A 16,425-nucleotide genomic window follows, 5' to 3' on the forward strand; every position below is an offset into this window, starting at 1 on the left:
GCTTGGGCTGCACGCCCGCCACGTCTCAATAAACCTGAACGCCCTCTCGGAGCGTCGCCGGATGCCCCATGACGTAACTGTAAACACCCCTCTTACATCTTGGCGCCGGGAAGGCTAACGAGGCCACCTCGCAAAGAGCAGTGACAAATTTCCGGGTGTGCCTTCGCTTTACGGCTCGCGCTCTGTCGCCGAACCCAAAGGAAGCTGGCGAGCCTTTTACGACAGCGCAGGTCGTGTTTGCGGCGCCGGTCGCTGCGCGCGCATCTTCTGTCCTTTCCCGGTTCCTCCGAGTGCAGCTGGTAGTGAGCTCTCCGGCTTGGACTATCTTTCGCCATCCGGGCCGGCTGAGGCCGTTGCAGGTGAGTGGCGCGTTCCGTAGCGTTCCGGGAACCTCCGGAGCCGGCTTGGGCGGGGAAGGCCTCCGGAAGAGACCCCCCCGGTATGTCCCCCTCTTGTCCCCGCTGTTCCTGCGCTGGGCGTAGCAGGAATCCGCCTTCGGAATCCCAGGCCCAGCGGGATGCGGGCCACGGCCTTGTGGGTGAGGTGCTTGGCCCGAGACGCCGCTTAGCGATCACGGGCTGGACGAATTTGATAATGTCATTTAACTCAGTTGGGTCGCAGGGTCTCGTTTAAGTGGCCAAAGGTTGTCTTGAGTTTCTGTGAGTGAAGTATTGGGAGCCAAGCTGAACGGTGTTCGGCTCTGCTCTGAGGAGTTGACAGCCCAGAGATTTCCTTCCCTTTAATGTGCAATGGAAGGCTAGAATGGAGTAGATCTGGTCTGATTTGAAACACACACACACCGGTATTGATGGCCTACGATCTGTAGTGGCAGCAGTAATCTGCACGACACTGTGGTCCCCTAGAAACACAGCCCCTTCTGGGTGCTTCTCCATTCTGCCCCGGTAGCCTGTATAGCTGTCTCTCCGTTCTAACTGCAGAGCTCAGTTTGTCCTACTGGTTCCATTCTGCTCACTCTTATTTTACATGTGTCAAAAGCGGACTTCCTCCCCCTGGAAAAATGCCTGTCAAGCCTTGGGCCTATTTCCTTCCTGAGCTCTGGCAGACAAGCAGATTTTTTTTTAAATGTATTTTGAAACATCACTGTGTTATTAAATGTGGTCAAAAACCCCAGATCTTTTGAGGCTGCTGTGCAGCTAGAATATAATGGGAAGAATGCTGCACTTATGGCAGACAACCCTGGAAATCAAATCGATTTTGAAATGATAGGCAGATCAATTCCTTGATTTGGCTGAGCTGCAGATTTTTACCTTTTAAGTGCTGGTTGGGGGAATTAGTGGCTAACGTATCTAGCATGGTGCCTGACACTTACTAGGAGCTCAGTAAATATTTATTGAATGTGAATTGTTTTGAGACCGCCACCCCTTCCTCAGTCCTCTTCCTGGAGTGTAAGTTAAGTTCAGAGTTGGAGGATGCAGCTCCCAGGTTCATTCTCTTGCTGTCACCCAGCTCCTGTTGCTATCACCTCTGTAGGAAGCCTTAGTCTCCCCTTCATGGGACAAAGAGGAGAATTTACTAAATTCAGTATCCAGTGCTCTTTGATTGCACTCCACCTGTCATGTGGGGTCTCTGGTCCCACTCCCCACACAAGAACGCAGGACATGGTGAGGCCAAAAAGGAACACCCACGGAGCCATAGATAGAGGAGTCATACCACTATTATTCTCGCTGGCGGCTGGTTGGAGACACAGGAATAGGAGCCACACGATCTGCAATCTGCCGTCCGCTTCTCTGCCAACCAACCAACCAACCAACGCAGCCAAGGCAGTTATATTAGTGGCTAAATGGCTCACTGGTTACAGCTGATGGCCATCACTACCTGAGCCAGCACCCCTCCACGTGAGGCTGAGAGCCTGCAAACTGCTCTCTGGGACTCTGTCCCTACACCACCCTCCAGAAATATTTGTGTAATGAGTTTTCCTCCGGGAACTCACCTTCTGAGCATTTTCAGAGGCTTGCAATGGATGGTGGGTACATGGGTTTTTGACAGGAACTGTCAGCTGTCTGTCAAGCATCCGTTGGGAGTCCTTGGTTTTTACTCTCCTCAGAGGAGCTATAGCATTAGGCAGAGTGGACTCTGGAGCCAGACTGCCAGGGTTTAAATTTTTCATCAACTAGCATTGCAACTTTGGGCAATTTCTTAACTTCTCTGTGCCTCAATTTTCTTATCTAAAAAATGGGGATAATACTGGCCCCTACCTCAGATTGTTGGGGGATTTAGTGAATTTCTGCAGGTAAGCACAATGGACAGTGCCTGGTACTGAAAATACTTATGAACATTTGATCAGTGGCCACTTTGATGGCCGAAGGTTTCTGGTGATCTCTTCAGCTTTCCGGAAGGCCTTTTGCTTGGCTCTGTGTCCGCTTGTTCTGCATAAGGATTTGCGTTGATGACAGGAAATTGGAAGAACAAGAAAAGAAAGTTGAATTTCAGGGTATACTCACAGACTTATTTTTCTTAGACTCTATGTAAATGTATTTTTGCAAGTCTGAATAGTAATTGTGTGGCATTTTACAATGAAAGTATTTCCGTGTGTGTTAACTAATAGGACTTTTCACAGTGATCCTCTGATATAAATAAAATAAGGACCTTACTTATTTTACAGATGAAAAGGCTGAGGCTTAGGGAAGTTAAATATTATATGCCATGGTGAAGGTGTTTCTGAGAACCAGAACTTGGTTATTACACTTGAGAAAAAGTTACTACATTTTATCCAATCTGTGAGACACCACCAAGTTTAACCAAGCATGATTATTTTATTATAACACTATGAAAGAAAAACTGTCATTTATGACACCCAATCGAGCATAAGGTGCAAACTGATTTCAAGGATGTTCCAGTGGGAAAAAATGAAATATGGTAACTCAGTTTTGTCAGCAGCCTTCTGAGTTAAAAGTATTCACAAGAAGGGCGTAACTAACAGGGTTCCATTTTGTGTGTGGTGTTTTTTTTTTTAATTTTATCATTTATGTCTTAGTTTACCTCAAATAGAAGCCTTTTTTACTTGGAGGCCTTTCTTCATGCAGCTACTTATTTATATTTTGTTAAGGTTTGGAAGATGGCGAAGTTCATGACGCCCGTGATCCAGGACAACCCCTCTGGCTGGGGTCCCTGTGCAGTCCCCGAGCAGTTTCGGGATATGCCCTACCAGCCATTCAGCAAAGGAGATCGACTAGGAAAGGTATTTGCCTATCGGCAGGAGTTTAGACCTTTTAAGCTGTGGCTGCTACTCTCGACGAGTTCGTTTCAATTTTATCCTCTCAGAAGCATGATTCCCGTGTTCCTGATAGGGACACCAGCTGAGAAAGGTGGTCACCTCTGGCTACTTCCAGTAGTCACAGGCAGCTGGGCACTTACAAAGGCTTTGTGAGCCAGTCCTGCTACTTGCCCACAGTGTCCTCACTTTTGGGGGTTTCTGGGTCAACAGAAAATTGCCTCATTGACCTGTGCACTGTCTTCCCTTGTTGCCCTTACCAGGTTGCAGACTGGACGGGCGCCACGTACCAAGATAAGAGGTACACGAGTAAGTGTTCTCCGACTGACTGCCCGATCAGGGCCGTGGGAAAACCATTCCTTTTTCTGGTAACCTCCATCAGAAACTTCTAGGATGGGAACCTGCTGATAATAACTCCCAGTGTTTAGGAGCATGTTCTAGATTCTGGACACTGACCACATTTTTTTGGAAGTAGCCCCAAAAGTGAGACTGTTCATTAAAGATGGTGGACCTGTTATAGTGGGAGTTTTCCCCTACTTTTGGGGAGCCATGAACCCTTTTGCAAATCTGTGGAACATATTCCCATTTTGCACTTCATTGCTTGGGATTTACTGAACCTGTGACGCCCATGGAGTCCAGTTTCAGAATTCCTGGTTTTAAGATCCTGAGACAGTAAATTGGTTTTTTAACTCCTGTTCTTACAGAATAAGGCAGAGAGTGGAATGGGCTTATCGTGAGTTCCTCGGACTCTGTCTTGACTTCGAATGTTCTTTAGGCCAGAGTTTGTCAAACTTGAATGTGCATATGAGTCACCTGGGGATCCTGTAAAATGACTCAGCGGCGCTGGGTGAGGCTGTGAGTCTGCGCGTCTGAGATGCTCCAGCCGCTGCCGAGGGGCCTGAGGCTGCGCTTAAATAGCAAGGCTTTAGTGTGTATTTGTAAAGTCTGTGGGTCATGGTTGTCACACTCTGTCACCTTTGTCCCCAGATAAATACTCCTCTCAGTTTGGTGGTGGAAGTCAGTATGCGTACTTCCATGAGGAGGATGAGACTAGTTTCCAGCTGGTGGACACAGCGCGCACACAGAAGACGGCCTACCAGCGGAACCGGATGCGGTTTGCACAGGTAGGGCTGTTACAGCCTGGGGCTGTGTATCACCTGCTGCTAAAAGTGTAACCCTGTGAGTGCTGGGGGGAGGAGTCCATGTTATATAGGTCTCCTAGCGAACCCCAAGTAGCTGTTCAGTGACAAATTGTTCTAAAGTCAACTTTACTAGGACCAGGGATGCATTTAAATAGTTTAGCTTTCTGTTGACCGGTAGCTAGGATACCATACCCCTGTGCTCAGAATGATTTTTGTGCTGGATGACAAGGTGCATCTGTGCCTATTGCTTGACTTAATTGCTGGGTTGCAGGCTTTATTAAGCAGATGGTCCAGTCGGATCACAGCTTATTACATAAAGAGGCAAATTCAGCAACTCTAATAAAAGCCAATAAACCTATTTCAATAAAATATATGTGTGTGGGGGGAAAAAAATGTGTGTGAATGTTGGTCCAAGCTAATTCCAAGTACTTACTCAGCTAACCCCCCAGACTGTTGTTGATTAGAGTAAAAGCACAGAGTAAAATGTGCAACTCGGATGTCACATCCTGAACTTGGGCTGATGGCCTCCCGTTAAGTACTGTCCATTGTGAGTCACACCTCCAAGATTTTAACATGGGTGTTTTTTCCTATTTCCCAGCGAAACCTCCGTAGAGACAAAGATCGGCGGAACATGTTACAATTCAACCTGCAGACCCTGCCTAAGAGCGCCAAGCAAAAAGAGAGGTGAGATTCCCATGCTGCCCAAATAAGGTATTCTTCCAAGACTGACCGTACTCTGATATCACTAGGCCAAAATGGGAGAATGGTTGTCTCCCCCACCAGTGCAAAAAAAAAAAAAAAAAACCACAACAGAAATATCTTCCTAAAGCTGGTTAAGCCACTGTTTCAACCCTGACATTCTCCAAGGGCCAATTCCAGTTCATGGCAATATTAAGTCCCCGTTTTTCTTAAAAACCTGCACTGAAAGCACAATTTTCCTGTCTTTCCAGAGAACGCATACGCCTGCAGAAAAAATTCCAGAAACAATTTGGAGTGAGGCAGAAATGGGACCAAAAATCACAGGTAGTGTATCCATACCAGATTCTCTCTAGGAATTTGATTTTGTTTATTTATTTGGTCTTGGCACAGCTTGAGATGTATTAATAATTCACATACTAAGCAATTCACCCGTTTAAAGTGTACAGTTCAGTGGTTTTTAGTACATTCACAGAATTGTGAATGTACTAAAATACACACACACACACACAACCATTCCCATAATGGAATCATACAATACGTGGCCTTTAAGGTTCATCCGCCTTGTAACGTGTATCAGTTCTTCATTTCTTTGTATCACCCTATTCCATTGTGTGGATGTACCCTATTTTGTTTATCCGTTCACCAGCTGATAGGCATTTGGGTTGTGTCCACTCTGAGGAATAATGCTGCTGGTACCGTTCCTGTACAGGTGTTTGTGTGGACATTGTGGGAATAGAAGACGCGTGTGAGCACGAGTTCATTTACAGTTGTACAAGTTACACATTGCTGGATATGATGCTCGCTGCGTCAAGAACAAATAGCTAAATACTCTGAGAGAAAGCTAAAGGAGCTGCTACAACTTCTTCATGAAATACAAATATATAAAGAGCTGGTGTTCCCTGGGTGGCATCCTTACCTAGGAGTGGAATTCCCATTTGGTGTTGAATTCTTGATCCCTTCAGTTGTCTTCTAGATTGTAAGCTCTGGGATTCGGATTCTGTGTTCTAAAACAGCCAACACAGAGTAAATGTTCCAGACATTTATTCAGTAAACGCCCTTCATGCTGTTAACCTGCCTTTTGCTTATGTCTTTTCCCTCCAATGTGATGTCTTTTCCCTCCAATGGTTTTCTACTCCAGAAACCCCGAGACTCTTCGGTTGAAGTTCGTAGTGACTGGGAAGTGAAAGAGGAAATGGACTTTCCCCAGTTAATGAAGATGCGTTACCTGGAAGTGTCAGAGCCACAGGACATGTAAGTGGCGCCACCATTGCATAAGATTGACAGACGAGCTTAAAAACAATCGATGCTCCGGGGGCGGGGTGTGGGGAGCAGAAAGAAGTTTGGTGGTACTAAACTTCAGATCTCTTTCAACTTCCTGGCATTGCGAGCAAAAGAAAAATAGAATTAAGTTATGTAGTTCTTTTTTGGCAGAAAGAGAAAGGGAAGAAAGAAAAACCAGATTTCTTTCGGTTTCCTGGAATGCTGATCAAAAAAGAAATTCAGTGATATAGCTCTTCTGGCAGAAGGAGCAGAGCTTTTCCTGACATCCAGAGAGCCCTTACCTCAGAGACCACGTGGGTGGGAACGGCTTAGTGGGGAGCTGGAGCGCCAGTCTTCTGTGTGTCACTCCTCATCTCCCCATCTTTAAGTGGGGGGTTAGGCGGGATCAGTTGTGTTCACAGTGTCCTGTGGGGCCACGTCGGGAGCTAAGGAGACGGGTCCTGAGTGAGCACTGAGTTCGTCTCCTGCTCTCACTGTCAGACAGTTTCCATCTCGTACGTATTAGACTTGTGGATGAGACGTAGGTGCCGAGGTGTGACAAAGTGGTGCCCCTCTTCCCTTTGCTTGCATGGCCCCGCTCCCCGCAGCGAGTGCTGTGGGGCCCTGGAATACTACGATAAAGCCTTTGACCGCATCACCACAAGGAGCGAGAAGCCGCTGCGCAGCATCAAGCGCATCTTCCACACGGTCACCACCACAGACGACCCTGTCATCCGAAAGGTGCGCGCTCCCCGCCGCCTGGAGCCCAGAGGAATGCCGCCGGCTGGGGCCTGGGAGCCCTCTAGATACGTCTGCTGAATCAGACAGGGATTGGATGGGTGGACACACAGCCGCTCTGCTCTGCTGGCTGGCCCGTGAATGCCGGATGCGAATCCTGGCGCTGTACGCGTCCTAGCTTCACCTCTCGGGGCCTTTGCTTTCTCCCTGTAAAGTGGGGTAAACGCACTTACTTACCACGTGCGCCTGGGGTGAGGGTGAAAGCAAGCCTTGTCAGTGCCTGCCTGGAACACGGCGAGTGCTCAGGGAGCTGTGGACACATGTCCCGGGGTGGGGGCTGCCGGCAGCAGCTTGCTGGCTGTGGCACGCGTGTTCTGTGTGGGCGTGGGTGTAACGGCTCTCACCTCCGTGAGAGTGGGCAACGGGATCTAAGCACGTCCTCACCTTTTTCCTCTCGTTTGTCCTCTTCACAGCTGGCAAAAACACAGGGGAATGTGTTTGCCACTGACGCCATCCTGGCCACACTGATGAGCTGCACCCGCTCCGTGTATTCCTGGGACATTGTGGTACAGAGAGTCGGATCCAAGCTCTTCTTTGACAAGAGGGACAACTCTGACTTTGGTAAGAAGCCTGTCTAGGAACAACACAAAGGCGTTGAGTGTTTGTTGGCTCAGAGAAGCTCCCTGGTCCTGGAGGATGAGTAGAAGGTGGTCTGTCTCCCCCCAGGCATGTGGGAACCCTTCCTGGCCTCCTCAGAATGTTACTCAGTCCCTCCCTGGGGCATCAGCTTTCTGAGTCCTCACAGCGCACCGAAATTATGCTTCCAGATGTTACTCATTTGAGTAACACTTTCCTGATCTCTGCCATCTCTTCATAACATCTCTGACATTTACTTACTGTTTTTCTTTAAGCTGATGGGTTTTTTTTTTACCTCAGTGTATTTCCAAAGGAAAGAATATATATGCACATATTTTATACCATTCGTGTATGTATATACACACCTGCCATGACTGAAAACCAGGTCATGCAGTAATAACAGCAGTGAAACAAAACAGTACAATTATATTGCGCGCCTCAAGCCTTCTCTTTGTTTACAAGCTAATAAAATCAAACATTCTCTGGAGGAATCCAAAAAGATTGAAAAGGGATAGCTTTTTTACGCCATGATTGAATTTCATGTTAGCATCGAAGGTCATCCAGGAGCAGTGCACAAACCCGCCCCTGCATGTCCCACCCGTGGGAGGCCCGTGTTGGTAGGCGGCCGTTCTCTGAAGGGAAGGCCGTTGTCATGTGGACCAGCACGTCTCCCCGCGGTGCCGTGCACGTCATCGGTGATTCTTTGTTTCGTGGGTGGGTGTCGTGCTGCTGCTTTCGCAGACCTCCTGACAGTGAGCGAGACGGCCAACGAGCCCCCCCAAGATGAAGGTAATTCCTTCAACTCGCCCCGCAACCTGGCCATGGAAGCAACTTACATCAACCACAACTTCTCCCAGCAGTGCCTGAGGATGGTGAGCATGGGGCGCTCGTCGGCTTCCCTCAACAACCGCTTTACTGAGCCCCTGCCGTGGAGGCTCCGGGCTTGTGGGATTGGGCGGCACCGATGGGGTCCCTCCCAGTCGCTAAGGGGTTCCGAGCTTGGACTTTGAGGTCACACTGCCTGCCTCTGAAGCCTAGATCCAGCGCTTCATAGTTCTGGTGTCGGGCGTGCTGCTTGTTTATAAAATTGGAACGCTGACAGTGCTCGTCTCACATGGACGCACTGTAAAGATCCCTTGGATTATTTGACAAATGCACTGTATAGGTGCAAAGTTCCAAGCCCTAGGAAGCTTCATCATGGAGGAGGAAAAACAATAAACCCTAAACACATACGGTGTGTACTATGGAGAACAATGAAGCAGGAGGGGTGTGATTGCTAATGAAATGGGAAAATGGAACAGTGACACAGGGAAGCAGTCAGTAAACGCTGTTCCATCCATTGTGATTCACGGGTGCTCACTTGTGCTCAGTGGGAGCAAATAGGCAGACACCACAGCGTGAGCTCAGAGCCCCCTCGAGGGTTCCAGGGACCCGGCCTGGCTGTAACTACAGAGGTGTGGGGTCTGGCTGCTTGGCTTGGCAACAAGTTGGCGCTGTCGCCTAACACATGTGTCATTTTTGCAGGGGAAAGAAAGATACAACTTCCCCAATGCCAACCCGTTTGTGGAGGATGACATGGATAAGAACGAAATCGCCTCTGTAGCGTACCGGTGAGTCACCTCTGGGGGTGCGCGCCGGGAAGTCACCTCCTTGGAGGTGCACGGACCCGACCTGTAAGGGGGAAATCATCTGAAAGTCAGGGTCTCAGTGACCAAATGAGTCCCTTCGTCGTTGCAGTTACCGCAGGTGGAAGCTTGGGGACGACATCGACCTGATTGTCCGCTGTGAGCATGACGGCGTCATGACCGGAGCCAATGGGGAAGTGTCCTTCATCAACATCAAGACCCTCAACGAGTGGGATTCCCGGGTGAGGCACCTGCGTCGCCCTCGTGGGGCCCCACGTGTTGCCACAGCTCGCACTGGGGAGCCTCTTTCTGTTCCCCTCGCATGACTTAGAGAACTGCTGAGAGTTTTCTTGTCCTCTGAAGTTTCCCCCGCTTTGTTCCTCATTGAGAGACAGACCGTGTGTGTGAGGGTAACTACCTGCTTCCAGGACTTTCTCCCTCTGTTCCGTCCGACCTCCTGTTGGCTTCTGCTGTCTACGCGCATGTGATTTTGATCTCCTTATTATTTGGGCTGGCAGGTTTCCTGTAAGACTGGCAGCTCCTTTTTTTGACCTGTTCTTTCACTTAACTACAGCCACTACCTTCTTCTTTTCTATCTTCTGATTCTGTTGCCAGCTCTTTCACTTACTGAACTCGGGGATTCTAAGATTAGCTCAGATTTGGCTCTTCAGGAAGCACCTCGAATGAAACGTGCTGCCTTTGTTTTTTCTTTCTGCTCTCACATGCTGGTGCGCTATGACTGGGGCTGTAACACCGCTGATGAGCGTTCCTAGGTGTTCCTTAGCCGCCAGCCCTGCCGAAGCAGCACTGAAAGGCTGGCTATGGTCTTAGCTCTGGCCCCGTGGCCTTCGCCACCATGACCCCCCTGTAGCATGTGGCATCCTTGTATCAATGTGGCTTTGCCCTCTGTGTCACTACCTGCATTATCCTGGTGTCGCACATTTCTCAACTCCCTTCACGTGTTTTTTGCTGGTTCCTCTCCTTTTTGACCCTTAGGGAGCATTCCCTTAGGGTCAGCCCCTCCATAGCTCTGTTTGCTATAATTATTTCTTCATACAGTTTTCTTTTGCTCCATAACAAATTAACAACCTTAGAGGCTTAAAATGACATCCATTAGCTCATAGTTTGGTAGGTTCGAAATCCAGCTTCATGTGGCTTGGTTCTCTGCTCAGGGTAGCAGAAAGTGGAAATCAAGGTGTCAGCAGAACTGAACACATCTAGAGGTTCTGGAAGAAGATCCACTTCCAAGCTCATTCTAGTTGGCAGAATTTAATTCCTTCCAGTTGTAGGGCTTTTGCCAGCGATCCGCTGGGGCCTCCCGGTTCCTGGAGACCACCCACATTCCTTCTCCCTCTTCAAACCAGCAACGTCAATTCTTTCTCAGGCGCCTCATCTCTTGACTTCTGTCTGATCGCTACACCCAGGTTTAGGAGCCCTGTGGTTAGGTGAGGCCCACCCAAATGGTCTCCCTATCTTAAGGCCCTTAATTAATTACAGCTGCAGAATCTCTCTTGACATATAAGGTAGCATAGTCATGGCGGTGGTATTTCATCCTAGTCACAGGTACCACCCATGCTCAAAGGTGGGATTCTGCAACGGCAAGGGTCATTGGGTCATCTTAGAGTTCTGCCTGCCCCAAGCCTCACCCTTGAATCTGAAACATGTTCCTCGCATCTACCCTGACTCCCCATTCCCTCGTTTTCCTGCTAAAATACCTTGCCCTTCCTGTGTCCTCATTCCTATCATTGCCTCTGTCTTGGCTGTCCATCGGCTTTGTCTTTCTCCTGCTCACTTAGGCTCAGAGCCTCAAACCCCTCCAACTCCTGCACGCTTCTCTTTTGCTGCCACGTACGGTCTGTCTTCTCACTCAGTTCTGGATCTCACTGACATCACCCTCGATTAGGACCCTATTCAGTATACCTCTTACTTTGCATTGTCTCCTAACTTCCTCCTCCTCTCCACCCCATTCAGTGTATCTGTGCCGATCAATTGTCCAAAACACTGCTTCCGTCAGGCAGCATGGTTACAGAAAGACTCTTACTATGCCACAGCAAACTCACAAGGGGACTGCAGAATACTTTTAATTTTAGAGGAAAGAGACATCTGTCAGAATACTAGTCCTAAGTGGCTTAATACTGTGTTTCCCCAAAAATAAGACTGGGTCTTATATTAAGTTTTGCTCCAAAAGACGCACGAGGGCTTATGTTCAGGGGATGTCGTCCTGAAAAATCATGCTAGGGCTTATTTTCGGGTTAGGTCTTCTTTTTGGGGAAACGCGGTAAAAGGGACTCTTCAGTGTTTCTTTAGCCTATTATTGCTGTGAACCAAGAAAGTTTGGAAAGCTGTACCATGTGACCTTCAACCAGTCACTTCACTCTGAGGCCAAGTTCACTGTCTGTAAAATAGGCGGCTGGAGAAGATGATCTCTGGGGTCTTGTCCTGCTTTGTCTGCTCACACATGTGTACATACAACGCAGACTCTGACCTCACGCTCTGCGGGCCCCCACCCCCACCCAGGACTAATCCAGCCTGTTTCCCTCCCTGCCTCTCAGGTGACTCCACCTCCAGCCTCTGCCAGGATTCTGCACTTGGTTAGCTGCAGCTCTTCCTCTGTGAAACCCTTCCTTACCACAAAACACGCAGTAAACACTCCCCTCTGCCATTGACATGGCTCGTTTTTAACTTGTATGTGTGTATGTCCTTGCCTGGATGAGCGCTTAGGAAGAGAGGAAGTGCCTGCTGCGTGGCAGGCTACGCAAGGCAGGGACCATGTCTTTGCCTCTTAACTGAAAAGTTTTTCCTCTGATTTACCTGCGGCCTCACCCACCTCCTGGTCAAGCCCAGCAGGGAGCTCCTTCTCTGCCCGAAGAGGTACCAGAGCCTTCGGCTAAGCCTGCCTTCACTCCCGTAACCGGTGCTTTCCTTCTGCAGCACTGTAACGGCGTTGACTGGCGTCAGAAGCTGGACTCCCAGCGAGGGGCCGTCATTGCCACCGAGCTGAAGAACAACAGCTACAAGTTGGCCCGGTGGACCTGCTGTGCTTTGCTGGCTGGATCTGAGTACCTCAAGCTTGGGTGAGATTCCTGTCCAGGAGTTGTGAACTCATCTTCCGGAAGGAGGGATCTGCGGGTAGGGAGACGGGCTTGCCTTTGTCCCTTTCCCTTGGGAAGAACATCTGGCAAGGGTCCCCTTTGCACTGGTATTTGCCCCCGGGTGCTGCTGTGTCTCCGGGCCGGCCTGCCCCCACCACTAACACCGCCTCCCCACTAGTTACGTATCCCGGTACCATGTGAAAGACTCCTCGCGCCACGTCATCCTCGGCACGCAGCAGTTTAAGCCCAATGAGTTTGCCAGCCAGATCAACCTGAGCGTAGAGAACGCCTGGGGCATCCTGCGCTGCGTCATCGACATTTGCATGAAGCTGGAGGAGGGCAAGTACCTCATCCTCAAGGACCCCAACAAGCAGGTCATCCGCGTCTATAGCCTGCCCGACGGCACCTTCAGCTCCGACGAGGACGATGAGGAGGAGGAGGAAGAGGAGGAGGAAGAAGAAGGTTTGTGGCAAGCCTCTTTCCAGGGGGGACCAAGCTCTACAGCCACAGTGCTCTTGAACCTTGATGTGAAACTTGAGCGTTCCCTGAGACTTGACTTAATTTGGGGAAGCATTCACTCAGCTCCAGGAGCTGCTTCAAGAGCTTTGGGTCATGTGAAGGGGATGGGAGGAGAGTGGTCTCTTAGAGGTGAGGGTGAGGAAGAAGCATCTAGAGAAAGATGATGGACGTCCCTGATGTCAGCCAGTGGGCTGCAGGAGACAGGTGCTCGGGTTAGTTACACCGGCTGCAGCTGTCTTTCCTGCTTCGCCGACTAGTGACTGAAGGCAGACTCTTAGCCCTGTGAGAGGAGGTGTTGCAAACCATAGCAGTTCACCAGTTTGACATGGCTCATTTTTCTAACATTTTGTATCTTTCAGAGGAAGAAACTTAAGGAGCTGGAGTTTGTAAATCCACTGAGCCTAGGAGGGCCTTGGATGCCTGGTGGAATCGTTGTCTGATACTTGGGAATAAAGTATAAGTCTCTCCAGTCTCACCCTCATTGCGTGCCTGCATTACGATTCAGAGCCCTTCGTTCTTCTCCAAGTAGCCCTTGAAAGAGGGATGGTAACATACAGAAGTTTCTGTCTGGAGGTCATAACCTGGGTTCCATCATTTGTTCTTGAGCATTATTAGTCTTACATTCCTGTTGGAGGGTAAATGCCCTAGATTTTTCTGTCCTTGGAACCCGGTGGAATTATCCTTTCCTGGAGGTCCCCATGAGAAGTCCATTTCCACAAGCATGAGTGCCTGCTGGCTGTGCACCATAACCAGCTGCTGTCCTTAGAGACACAAATCACTAGGAAAAGGTGAAGCAGGCACAGTTTGGAAGTTGAGGTGGGTTGCAGCTCCTGGAGGAGACGGCCTCAGAAGATTTTGACATGTTCCACTGAGTGGTGACCATATGGTTTGTGAATTGTTTTCAAGCTTAGCATGGGCTGGTGACAGTCTCAGGCTGGTACACTGAAAGCGATGTCATAAACATCAGCTACAGATGTTTAGGATATGTAAAGTTGTTTTTATAAGGGAATAGTGTTCTGTTCTTGACACCGTGAAGTAATTACGCTGCCAGGTACACTAAGCTTTCTAGAAATAGCTCATCTGAGCCTGACACAGAACTTACAATACTGCTGGAAGTCATACCATTGTACAGATTAAGGAAACAGGCTCAGCTTTTGAGTCACATTCCTAAAGTTACTATTTTAATCAAAATAACTGAGCCTCAAAAACTAAGCAAAAATGTATTGAACTTTGTTAGAGTTACTGGGACGATAAAGCAGAAACGTGCTTCTTAGGGCGTTTTCAGTGTAAGTGGAATGTTAAAAAGTGTGCATTAAAGTGGTGTGACAAGTGCTAAGGGGTTTCAAAATTAGGCCACTACTTACCAAGCTGCTTCTTGAAGACTCATGATGCAATCCAGTGGGATTTGCTGTGACCGATGGGCAGGCAGAAGAAGTACGTTTCACGCTCACTCTCAAAACTGCACAACGGCTTCCACATATTTCTTTGATCTGTGCCATTCTTTCACCTTCCCTGCTGGGGACCACCACGTTGACTGCTGAAAACAATCCTGACTCAAAACCCTTCAGTAGCATCCTGCTCCCTACCATCCAGGCTCAGTCTCGGCTCAAGGCCCTGCCACAGCTAACAGTCCTCATTTCCTGCCACCCACCAAAGGACCAGCAACTACTTTAAGGACTTAAATAATTGACCAGCCCCCATTCTCAAATCTTCACAGCCACTAAGTAGACCTCGCTACTTTAATTTTGGTTAGAATTTTCCCTGGCCTGTCTGTGTTCAATGTTCAACAAATGCTCACTGAGGGCCTCCTGCATGCCCGCGATCCTGGAGAAAGCACTGAGGTCACCAGAGTGAAAAAGACCGTTTCTGCTCTAGTGGAGCTTTTCTCTGACGCTCATACAGGCTGTGAAAATCACTGGTCAGTGGCATTCCTTAGTGGGTCTTTTGGCAGGGAGGTCACAGCTACTATTTTTAGTGGAAAGCTCCAGCCATGCAAAGCTGGAAGACTACAGAGTTCTTTCCATACTAGGCATGGCTACCTTTCCATGAGAACTCTCAGCCCCATCTCACTGGACTGCTTAATGCCCCTTGAAGGTTCCTGACCTTCCCTCAAATGCTCTGTGTTCTGCCCATTGTAAATCTTGAGAAAAATTAGGACATTTGAAACAACATAATCGATGGGCCTGTAGGAGGAGCAAGGGTTGATGGCAGGAGTTCCTGCCCTGGTAACGAGAACACTACAGGAAGACCGCTATGGTGGTAACTGCCCCTCCGCAGGGCTTCTTCCCTTCTGTCAGTTGCCCTCCGTCTTTGTCTGGTTCAGAGCTCGCCACATTTGCATACATGAATCGTAATCCTTTTTCCTAAGTACTTTTGCTGACGTTAATACCTACCTGATTGTTTCCAAGTCGACGATCACATTCCACCTCTGGAAAACCAGCTATGATCACCCAGTACACTTGAATGGCCGGTCAGATTCATCCTCCTGCCATTCTCCATGTTCCCTCTGCTTCAGCCACACGGTTACTGTGCCTTAGCGGGTTTATGTTTAAGTACCTTTACACTGGCCTGTCATAGGCCACTTTGTTTACAACATTTCCAAGCTCATAAAACATGATTCATGAATAAAAAACGTTTTGGAAGGAGTTCATAATTTGAAGTAAAGGAGGGGAGGGGGTGATTCCAGGCTCCACGTCTTAAACTGTGTGACCTTGAATCACCCCTAAACCTCCATTTGGCCAATAATTACAGAATGCTGGAAACAGAATCCGGGCCTGCCCCACCCGTTGGTGGAAGATCAACTCAGTCATGAATGTTTCTCAGTAAACAGTAGACTGAATCATTGTAGTGTCCAGGAGAGAACCTCCAAACCTCCAAATAATTTTGATAAAATTTTGAGCCAAACCGAGGATATGCCTTGAAGCAAGATCTCAACAGATTGAGAAAAATGCTTCTCAGAAGGGCGGTTTGCAATTTCTTTTATGCATTTGGAATTAAGGAGGGAATGTAAGGAAAATTACAAGAGGATGGGAGAAAGCGAGGCAGGATCTGGTTACAGGATAATTAAGGTCATGTGCTCTCAGTCGTTCCGCTTAAGGGGGTTTGAACACAGGCATATAAAGGTGTGTTGAGCATAGAAACACTGGACAGTGCTTGCTTAAAGGCAAAGATAAAACTTTTACTAAAGTTATGTGCCTGGGGCATGACTACTGACCAGGACCTGCCCAGTTAGTAATTCATTAGGTTGGTGCAAAAGTAATGGCGGTTTAAAAGGTTAAAAATTGCAAAAACCGCCATTACTTTTGCACCAACCTAATATGATCAGAGCACTGTGAGATTACTTTCTATAGAACCCCTTTTTTGTCCATAGTAGCAAATACTTATTCATTGATTTTTCTGTCCTAGCTTCACCAACCTAGTTTTCAGTCGCCAAAACCTGGGCAGCCGACTAGTCTTTGGCTACCGTAACAGTGCAGTCAGTA

At 48.5% G+C, this 16,425-nt stretch overlaps 1 protein-coding gene across 1 annotated transcript; it reads left to right on the top strand.

The window, feature by feature from the left end:
• Positions 1 to 213: 213 nt before the first annotated feature.
• On the top strand, positions 214 to 13,418 carry EIF3D (eukaryotic translation initiation factor 3 subunit D). Its single transcript, XM_033118506.1, has 15 exons — positions 214 to 359; positions 3,068 to 3,199; positions 3,496 to 3,541; positions 4,220 to 4,356; positions 4,973 to 5,058; positions 5,325 to 5,397; positions 6,212 to 6,324; positions 6,942 to 7,074; positions 7,545 to 7,692; positions 8,449 to 8,579; positions 9,232 to 9,317; positions 9,445 to 9,574; positions 12,264 to 12,406; positions 12,603 to 12,886; positions 13,303 to 13,418. Exons 2-15 carry the CDS (start codon positions 3,077 to 3,079, stop codon positions 13,314 to 13,316), a joined length of 1,647 nt encoding a protein of 548 aa, XP_032974397.1. The 5' UTR covers positions 214 to 359; positions 3,068 to 3,076; the 3' UTR covers positions 13,317 to 13,418.
• The last annotated feature ends 3,007 nt before the right edge of the window (positions 13,419 to 16,425 follow it).

Source organism: Rhinolophus ferrumequinum, chromosome 10 (genome assembly GCF_004115265.2).
Source record: "Rhinolophus ferrumequinum isolate MPI-CBG mRhiFer1 chromosome 10, mRhiFer1_v1.p, whole genome shotgun sequence".
Taxonomy (NCBI): domain Eukaryota; kingdom Metazoa; phylum Chordata; class Mammalia; order Chiroptera; family Rhinolophidae; genus Rhinolophus; species Rhinolophus ferrumequinum.